General features: G+C 40.8%; 1 protein-coding gene across 12 annotated transcripts in view; it reads right to left on the bottom strand.

The window, feature by feature from the left end:
* APBB2 (amyloid beta precursor protein binding family B member 2) overlaps nucleotides 1-10,983 on the bottom strand; it is a 364,788-nt gene that overhangs the window by 222,545 nt on the left and 131,260 nt on the right. For all 12 annotated transcript variants that reach the window (XM_019526015.1, XM_019526014.1, XM_019526019.1 and 9 more), the window contains one exon: nucleotides 6,848-7,648. In XM_019526015.1, the coding sequence (XP_019381560.1) occupies nucleotides 6,848-7,648 (801 nt within the window). The remainder of the gene's footprint in view (nucleotides 1-6,847; nucleotides 7,649-10,983) is intronic.

Consider the following 10,983-nt stretch of genomic DNA (forward strand, 5'->3'; position numbering starts at 1 on the left):
TTTTTTTTTTTTTAATTAAATATTTTTTTTTAAGAGATTTTTTTGTGGGGGGGGGGGGGGGGGGCAACTGTTTTTCCTATGTTCAAGAGATACAAGTATTTTACTTCAAAAATATACCAGAGACATTTTATTATTACTACATTTTAGGAGCAACTTAGACAAAGTATTGTCCTCAGAGTCTGAAATGCACGCCCTCCCCTCCACTCCTCCCCCCGAGTGAATTATTAAATTGTTAGGAGTTTGGTAAAGGATTTAAGTTAATTCCAAGGGCATTAAGAAAGAAAATAATATTGAAAAAAGGATAGGTATTTGGTGCTTTGATTTCCAGTACATCAGTACTCTATGGTATACTTTGGGTGTGGAGAAATACTAAGTATAATCTCCATCTTGGACATTAGCAATTCTCAAGGCATCTACTAGGCCAAATTCTTTGACAGGGTTAAGTGTACTGGACACCAAATTCTTCCACATTGCCATGTATTGTAGGTCCATATATTGCCATATTTTGTGCATCTCTTCCTTGTTGTCTCTTCTTTTTTGCTCTGTGACATTTATTGCCAGAGCACAACAGGCATCTTTATGTGTGCTCCAAAGTGGGAGGGAAGGAGGAAAGGCACTTCAATTAGACTGACTCTCGGGAGCTGATCTAATTAAACTGCCTGCAGCGTCTCACGTATTTGGCATCCTGCACTTCAAAATGGCAGTGGGGGTGCTTTAACTAAAGCTTGTTGAACAAGTTAAAGCGCCCCCACCACCACTTTGAAGGACAGGGACACTGAAATCATTTGACACCAAGGCTGCTAAAATGTGTTAATTAGCATACTCCAGCAGACTTGATTAATTGAGTCTGCTCCAATGCACTCTAATTAAAACGCATCAGAGCAGACACCGGGCACATGTATAGGTGCCCCAAGGAGAGGTCTAGAGAACATCAAGCTGCTGGGGCTGTCTTGATAGATTATTTTCATGACCTGAAGTGTCACTGGAACTATGTAGTATCAAAACGTGTCTCTTATCTCTTACTTAGCAGTAAATGCTTCTGTTTCCTACTGTTAATATGACCTGTCTAGAAAGCTTCCCCTTTACCACAGTTTTTGAGTATCTGAACAGTCCATCCTATACTACCTGCACGCAACAGAAGGCAAAATAAGAACAGAATACAAAGATATTTTTGACAGCACAGATATAGGTCAAAGACTAGACAATGCTACATCACTTATAGATCAGATTTAAACCAAAAATAAACCCTTAAATAGATTAACTAAATGGGAAGAAAAACCATGTGAAACAAAGGGGAAAAAATGTGTGCATCATCTTGTCTGAGGAGCATCCTTAAAGAGGGAACAGTCTCAATCCCTTTTAGTACCAGATTTTCCAGTCCACTATACTACATGGCCTCTATTTTTCCCCCAGTCCAGGGAGAATCTCCACTGGCATCAGTGCTTGGGATGGCTTTACTACCTTCCACACCAGCTCATCACCAGGGTGAGGGAAGTTCCCTGGGAAGGACACAGTGGAGAGGTGCATACCTAAGCTTGCATTCGAGGTGGGAGTTTTAAGTCAGGAAGATAAAACAAGCTTACACCTGCAGTTAGTTGAAAGGACCTGAGATTTTACAAAGCAGGAATACAATTCACTGTAAGGCACAGCCTTCAGTGACTCAGCAGTAAGGCACTGGATGCCTGGAGCTCAAAGTTTTTGGGAAATCCTTGCAACACTTTTGAGATCTGTGCCCCACAGTCTGGTAACCAAAGGTACAATACACTAAGCAAGCCAGACTTCCCACACAATTAATGTGGGAAATATGGCAAATACTTCCTGGTATATGCCTTACAAATTCAAATTCTTTAAAAAATATATATTATCAAATAATTTCTACATACCATGGAAAAGTTTGCACCAACATCCTAGCCAATTCATCAACTTGCCCCAGGAATAATTTTTAGGCTTTAGAAATTAGATGTTTCATAGTTTCATAGTTTCTAGGGTCGGAAGGGACCTGAGCAGATCATCTAGTTCGACCCCCTGCCATGGCAGGAAGAGCACTGGGGTCAAATGACCCCAGTAAGGTGGTCATCCAACCTCTTCTTAAAAACCCCCAGGGTGGGAGCCTGCACCACCTCACTTGGAAGCTGGTTCCAGACCCTAGCCGCCCTGACCGTGAAGTAGCGCCTCCTGATGTCCAACTTAAACCTTCCCTCCGCCAGCTTGTGACCATTGTTCCTGGTCACTCCTTGCGGCGCTCGGGGGAACAGGGACTCCCCCAGCGCCTGCTGATCCCCCCTAACCAGTTTATAACAGGCCACAAGATCCCCCCTCAGCCTTCTCTTTTGAAGGCTGAACAGGTTCAGGTCCCGCAACCTTTCCTCATAGGACCTACCCTGCTGTCCCTTGATCATACGAGTGGCCCTCCTCTGGACCCTCTCGATGCTGTCCACATCCCTCTTAAAGTGTGGCGCCCAGAACTGGACGCAGTACTCCAGCTGCGGCCTGACCAGTGCCGCATAGAGGGGGAGGATCACCTCCTTGCACCTGCTCGAGATGCAGGTAGATGTTCTCCAATTCATCTACCTCTTCACAAAAGCATGGCTTATATACATACCCTTTTCCACCAACTGCTTCTACCTGAATTGGATTTGATGCAAGTAAAAACCTAACTTAAATAAATGGAAGGCTCACTGGGCTTAAAGCAAAATTTCAACAATCACTGACACCATTAAAGTGTTTAGAAAATGTTACTTAATCTCCCTTCAAGTTTATATTGCAGCCATCACTGCAATATCTATGATAGATGCCAAATGATTAGCCAGGTCATGAAAATTATTATTATGTACAGTATATGATTGAAAATGCCTTGACCAGCTAATACAAAGATACTGGATATTAGCACAGATGGTCATGATGCAAAACTATCCATAAATGTCCTTGATCCTTCACAAGAAAGCAAGTTCAAATTAATTACTGGACTTATCAATTAGTACAGATGGTTCACATTCCTTATTTTACAACTCTGGCAGCACTTGATAAATGGATTTGACCATGAACAACACTCTCTGGCCTCCTGGCTGTAGAAGAACTTTCAAATCACTGAAGACAGATGTGAATGGAAGCGTGACGGGACTTTTCAGAAAACCTGCCTGATACTGAGAATGCCTGCAGATATTTCTATGGATCCTTGTTGTCATTCTTGTTCAGCAAGTGTGGGGGAAGGGGTTTACCCCTAAATCTCAGCTGCAAATGCTTTGTACTACTGAAAAACTGGACCTAAGCTATCCTGTGGAAAACAATCATGGTATCAGTGAGCTATTGTGATGGAAAATATCCTTTTGGGGTTCTTGACTCTTCTGTCACATCAGCTGACAGAAGAGAAGACAGTATTTCAACAGTAAACTTCTTGGCAAGCTGGAGGTGAATTAAATATTATAAATTAGCATAACATGCAAGAGTTTAAAAGACATGAATAGTTAAACTATTTAAAAGTACAAAGTTTGTTTGTTAAGAACAGAGAAACTGCCACGCTAGCCACTCTGTCTCCATGGGTGACCAACAGACGCTTTAGAGCAGAGGTTCTCAAACTCTTTAGACTCAAGGTACCCCTCAAAAAGTGTCAGCTCTTACTTTTCATTCAGTTTTTAACTGCAGATAAATAATAGCAAAACAGGTCAGAGTGGGTTTTTTTAACATTGTGGATTCACATTTGAAATATCTGGGTTTATCTTGTGAATCATGCTTGTATACCTAACAGTGCTAATATTGTGTGGCACCCCACCGCACTCTTGAAAGGGCCTCAAGGCATCCAGGGTGCAACAGTACCCTGGTTGAGAACTGCTGGGTGCATCTACATGAGATGTTTAATGCAGTAGGACGAATTAGTTCTGTGGGAAATGTCTCACATGTGTGGCTCTATTAGGCTGCAGAAAAACTAATCAACTCTGCAGCAGGGTAGTACTTGTAAATACAAGTACAGTCCTGCTATGCAGTTTTGGTTTGTGGTTTGTTTTGTTTTGTTTTGTTTTACTTTGCAGCATCACATGTGTAGACGCTGGCATGGCTGGCTTGGGCACGAGGGTGCTTCAATGTGAGGGCTGCCTGCCAGCTAGCTCCAAACTGGAACACCCTCATGCCCCAGCCAACCCCTCTGTAGCACATTGAGCAGGGCTAGAGCAGCCCTGGGCTGCCAGGTGGACCCCCTGCTCCCACTATGTAAACACGGCACTTGGAAACAATGAACTTGGACACAGTAAGTGCCAGAGTTTATTGCTTCACTTTAATAGCACTGTAGACACACCCACTGTGTTAGAAGGCATGGCCTTCAGGGGCTGAAGCTCCAGTTGCAAGTAAGCAGCAGTTCATAGGCCTCCTTGTTGGGAGGCTAGGGGTCAGCTGTAACTTATGGTAGATAAGTGAGGGTGGAGTCACAAAGGCAGTTAAATAGCACTGGGAAAGAGTGCAAAAGACAGAGAGGGGGAAGGCTGTGGTGCTGCAGGAGAAGTGCAGAGCCCAAGTTACCCTCTCACAGTCTGAAGAAAGACTTCAGATGTTGGTTTATCTATCGGTCTGTCTATTGTTTGGACAGTTGGTCATTTTATTGTTTGTTTTGTTTCTGTGGGACAAGTGTGCCCATGAAAATAAACTGGCTGGACAAACCAGAAAACAGCTGATTGGCCTGGAGATGGAAGCTGGGTGAAAGACCTGCTACCCATGGCTTTGGTGGAATGCAGAAGAAACCGCCCGCCGGCATGCAGTTGCTCCTGCACAACAGACTTAGTTGTACTCGGATGTGTGTGCGTATGCATGCACGTGTTTTCCTGCAGCAGGCTGAACTCTGAAGGGCTTTGACAATGACTCTGTCATAATTACCTGGTTTCTATTTGTTCACTAACAAGGTGGTGGGGTTGGGAAAAGTTAAAAGCAACTTCTTTTCTGTCGTATAAAAGCAGTGAGCCACATGGATTTGTGAGACACTTCCACATGTAACAGGCACTGCTTCCTATTTATTTCCACATAGTACAAGCCAACTTACTAAATAAAATTGCCTGCACCTCCAATCTCATAGAAACCTGGGCGGTCTGTCGGGGAAACCCAGTCTCAATAAACAGTGAAAGAGCTCACCGAATGATGGAATAAAGTGGGTTCAAGAGAAGCCTAAAGATAACAGTTTAAGAAGCTAGTCTTAACTTCGGCCACTCTTATTTAATCAGCTTAGTGTTTAAATTATTACAATTTATACTTCACTAGCACTTTACGGCTGCTATTGTCTGAAGGAGATTAACAGTTTGGGGGGGGGGGCTTTGTTGTAACAGGAAAAAATGTGTTAAATGAACATTTAGATTCTACAGTAAGGGGGGAAAATGCGAAACTGCTCTAAGACCCTCCAGGCAATGAAATCAAAGAGCTTTTTTGTACCCACAATTCTCAATTGTTCCACCTCTAGGTACTGCCAGTTAGGCAGAGCTAGCAGGGTTTCTAATCATGTAATCATTAACATCGACTATAGATGACACTAGCATTTACTTCAAATTGATTTCTTGCTTGATCACAATGCCACAGACACCAAGAAAGAATATCAAACCAGAAACTGCAGGCTTAACTAAGCTGACCACCACTTTGTTAACTCTAACCTGAAGGGAAATCTACCTAACTGAATAGTTTTAACAGCAAAGTATTAATGCAAGAGAAATATCAAATCCATCTAAAACTAGAAAATGCCTGATATTAGGTATTTTTTGTACTTATCTGCATTAACAGAACCAAAAAATCTTGCTTAAACATGCACCACTCTCATGAAATCATGGCAATTGCACTACTTCTGTTATTCGATGTTATTAATAATGTTCTACTGAACAATTTTGATACAAAACTACTGTAGTGCAGTAATGAAACATACTTATATGACTTAAAACAATGCAATTTCTTTGGCTGTAGATCAGGTTCAAAGCAAGAATGAGATCTGATTCTGCCCCAAAGTGATATTCTTTTATGCAAGTCCAAAATTAAAAATGTGTCAGAGTCCATTAACCACAGTAAATGAGATCTTTGCATCTTAAAAAAATAATACAGATGAATTATACATTGCAAGAGCACTACTGCAGTAGTCACCACTACTGTTCAGATAATTAATGGACCCACACTTTTAAATGTGAAACGTTATGGTTTCAGCCACCAAATTAACATATGTAACAGCAGAATAATATGCATCATATAAACATCCTTTTTTAAAGGATACCAACAAGTTGCTTTTCCCCAGAGATACGTATTAAAGAAAAATAAAAAACTTTGCTGCCTATGAAATCTTGAATGCTTGGAAAATAACATTTCTTAAGCTGGAGATTTTGTATATCATCTGTTTGCCAGAAGTAACGGCTAGCATCACCACTGAAGTGTTAGCTGCATCTTTGATTTCTTTTAAATTAATCGTTCCTCAGCGACCAACAGTTAAGAACAACAAAGAAGAATTACAAAGAACTGGAAAAAGTGCTTTGGGTGAAGAAAGTTTAAAAGGTAAAATTTAACATCCTCCATACTTGGGACCTCAGGCATGAAGTCTAACAGTGTCCCCCTGCTGCCCCTTTTAAAAAAAAACTGTCAACTCTCAACTTTCCAATGATCTATACATTAATCTAACCTTTAGATTCAGCTGTGATTTATTTTACCACAAAAGCAGGCACCCACTCTATAAGGAAGGTGCATGAAGTGGCATCCCTGCTATCTGTACTGTCACTTATCTTGTTCCAAATTCTATCACTTATCCCCAGATGTCAATGCAATAGAATCCAAGAGACTCCAAACACATTTTGAATAAACGATAGTTATTAAAACAAAGAAAATATGTCTTCAACTTTTGTACCTGTTTCATCAGGGGAGCTTGGAGAAGCACTGTCCTGTGACAATGTTGTCCAGCTGGAATCTTCATCACTTGGAGCCAGGTTTTGAATCCGATGTAGCGCACAATCTGTTTTGGCTCCAGTTTTAGGATGGTCCTTCTTAGTCTCAGGACTTGATGATACAGTAGCTACTTGGCCATCTTCTGGGCTTGACAGCTTGGTTTGCTGCCCAGGCAGGACATCCCCATTGACAATAATGGTAGAAGCCTGGCTGTTGCTTTGTGCAGATTTCTCTTCCATCACCACAAAATTCTGTTCTAGTTCCCTGGCTGATGTTTCCAGATCTGCATAGTAATTTAGGAAGCTCTTGGTTCTCCTGGGTTGTGAGGCCAATATTTCACAGCCAGAAGAATCCTGGGGGACTGGCTCTTTACCTTCTAACTTCTCAGAAGTTATGTTTATGCCTGCAGTGGCTGTGAGGTTTTTGTTGGGATCCTGTTGCCCTTGCTCTGCTGCTTTTCTAAGCTGGTTCTCTCCATTCTTTACCAGCTTTATGTTGGCAGAGTTGTTCCCCAGAAGAGGCTGTGCTGCTGGATCTGAAAGGCCCATGGCTGTCTGAATGTTAGTTAATGCATATTTTTTCCTGCATTTTGGAGGAGTGCTGTTCTTGGTTTCTGTGTTTTTTATTTCTGCATTTAACAGCTCATTGTGGGAGGAACGGAGGTTAAGGGTATTTGGTGGAGTGGCGGGATTATTGCGATTCACAACGTCCGTTGTGCTGTTGCTTGCCATAAACACTGCCAAAGTGTCCACACTGGAGTCAACTACAAGAGAAAAGAAAATATTCACAAAACGCATTCACCATATGCTCCCTATGTTACCATTTTTGGAAATGGGGTATACTGTTTTATGTACTGGTAACTTGAATAGCTTGTATGCAGTAAGTGATGGACAAGAGATCAGATGTTCTGCCACACAAGGTTGATTTCTTGAATAAGGAGATCCAAAGGTAAGAAAGGGAGATGAAGGTAAGGAGGTGTTAAGTCAGGAGAACACCACAAAAATTTTTACTAGCTTTTTACATGTTTGATCTACCATATCCTGCTAGGTAAACATTCAGTAGGAAGATATGTCCCTCAAAACGCTTTGGAGTCCTTAAGTTCACCATTTTCTCTCCTATTAAGATGCAAATGCTTTTCCTCCTCATCAGATAGAGAAGCAGGGTCAGGCTTTCCTTAGGGTTCACCAGTTATAAGATAAGTGATTAAGGAGTGCATGTCTGCCCAGAAAACAAGACATTACTTCCTTTCAACCCCTGACAGAACTGAAATACTGGTATTGACTAGTCCCCCCCTAAAAACAAACAAGGCAGCTAATACCTCTGAATAGCTCCAAGAAATGGTGCATACAAACAGTACATTTACATCGCCCTAACCAAGTTTAGGGTGATCTAAATGGCTGGGCTTGCAAACAAACACTCACATGTTTTAGGTCATCTTAAAAGAACTAACTTTAGATCAGCACCATATTAACCTTAGCTAACATGAATTAACCCAAACTACTGAATACTTGCATGGGTCCCCAGCACAGCCCCAGGGCTGGGAACCTTCCCCCCACTTCCTCCCTCCTGGAACCACCCCCCTCTCCAGCCTTACTTGCCTCTGATTGCCTATGCGAATGTCTGCATGCAGCAGAACCTGACTCAGGTTTAGGTGGCTTAGAGTAAGCTGCCAAACCTGAGCCAGAGCTTCCTTATGTTTGTTCATACCCTCAGCTAATTTTTGGTGACTCTCCTGTGCTCTCATGCCTGCATGCAATGTTGCTCTCAGTTTTGATGTTTTAGCTGTAAATGTTTCATTTTTACACAAAAGCAGAACTGGGCCAAACTCATCCCTAATGCAGTTCTGTTGTTTCAAAAGGTGATACCATTATCAGCCCGCCATTTGAATAGATCTTGCACAGTGATCAGCTTTACATCCACAAGGAAGTTGCACATATTCCATAATTAGACTAGAACATCCTTTTGCCTGTTAGTTGTTTCTGAGTTGCGGGCACATATATGACCTTACTTCTTCTATGTCACTGCCATACTTTCTAAAATTTAAGCTTGGGCAGGGAGAATATTTTCAGATTATGATGAAATGATCAAATCACTGCCTTAAAAAAAATACCCTCTGTACCCTCACTTTTGGTTTATTGAGACTGCCACCATAAAGTGTGGCTCCAATACTCCAAATAATTACTCCATGAATGCTTCCTGTTATATAATGCTGTAGTTTGCTTGTTTGAGAGCAGGCAACTAAATTAGAGACCAATTATTACACACTCCTATCTGATATAATATGAAGCACACACTGTTTTTTCCTAGTTTTCAAATAGGCAGGAATGCTGACACAGCTGTTGCACATTAAAATTAAGGTTTGGCTATAGAACGAAAAACTACAGTATGATGAAACACTATAGTTGAGCCAAGCCCTGGGAAACTGTTCCAGTAAAGATGATTTGCACCTTTGAGTATTTAGTAGGTAAAACAAGGGGCTGCAGTAAAACATGTATTTTCAAATCATGAAGTACTTGTGGGCATTTTTCTTTACATACAGAAATAAGGAACAATAAGAAAATATTAAATTAATGTACTTGTTAGTTCTTTCCTCTTTAATCCTCCTTAATCTTAATGGATTAAGATACATAGGCCAACAAAGAGAGTGCATCTGTCATGGGTTTTATTAATAATGCACATACATTTTATGTTGCAGCGTTGTTGGTTGTAGCTGCGTTATTCTAAGGACACAGGCAGGCAAGGTTCTTTGGGTAGATGTGGTATTCTTTATCCCTATATCTGACAAATGGTGTTTGTACCTGAAAGCTTGTAAAGAACTTTTTTCCAGCTATTGAGTTGCTCTAATGAAAGATATCACATCCATCCAAAGAACCTTGCCTGCATATATTTTTATAGATTCCAACTGTAAACAAAGAAGATATCAAAGGTTTAATTTAAAAGTGCCTTAAAATTGTGAAGTGTGTGCATTTTTGTATTCCAGAGGTAACTACATACTTCAGTTACCTTCTTGCATCTTGTCTTTCAAATGGACCTTTCAAAATTAAAGTCAGTCGTATTTGATTTCATTCAATTTTCAAAATGAAGTTGGGCACAATAATTCTCCGCTATCAAAAACGTGTATTTCTTCCTCTTAAAACTTAAAGTAAATTACATGAATTGACTTGCTATTTAAAACGTTCTGTAGTTTGCTTGAACCTTAAAAATAATCTAGAATTTAGATACTATGTGTAAAAACGTTTAATGGCATGGATATTTTGACTCTGGTTTCATGTTTACATTGAATACAATTGTGTACGGTGTATGCCACTCTTTGAAATCAAAATGTCTCAGCCAAATGAAAGGGGCTTTCAATTTTATACCATAAAAATTACTTTGATAACCTGAATCTTAATTATAAGATTATTGTCTCTATGGGACTAAATGATGCAATAAGTAGGCTGCCCAATTCAGTTTCTGCTATGCAGATTCCAGTGTCCACTGTAATGTGTCATGTAAACAAATATCTGTGTTAACTGTTTTTTTAAATGGAACAGAATTTTTTCTTAAAAGCATCTTCCTAAGTAAAAATTCAAAACACATTTCCAGGTGATTTAGTCTGTCACCGCATATATAATTGCAAATGATAATGGATGGGCCAAACATCTGAACATGCAATTTCTAATCTTTATTCATAAGCTAAGTGGAACACGCATTTAGAGGAACAATGCGAGTAAGAAAAGCATGTCTTCTCATAGTACAGATTTCTAGTTAACTTTCATTGGCTCTGTCCTGTCAAATCTGCAAAATGCTGTTCTATGTTACTGGTTAGGTCCTGCAGTGCCCATCAGTGCTACCCACTCTTCTACCAGAAACAGAAGTAGTACACAGAGCTAGGAGCAGTATCAGTTAGAGGCCATTGTGAAACAGATAGGTACTAATGGATGTGGGGAAGACCAGATGTGTATCTCCACCCCCGAGTGCTGAGGAAATTAGCAGAGGTCATTGCGGGACCCCTGGCATGGCTTTATGAGCACTTGTAGTGCTCTGGCATGGTGCCAGAGGACTGGAAAAGGGCCAATGTGGTCCCCATTTTCAAAAAAGGGAGGAAGGAGGACCCAG

Source organism: Gavialis gangeticus, unplaced genomic scaffold (genome assembly GCF_001723915.1).
Source record: "Gavialis gangeticus isolate Ggan-Ray unplaced genomic scaffold, GavGan_comp1, whole genome shotgun sequence".
NCBI lineage: Eukaryota > Metazoa > Chordata > Crocodylia > Gavialidae > Gavialis > Gavialis gangeticus.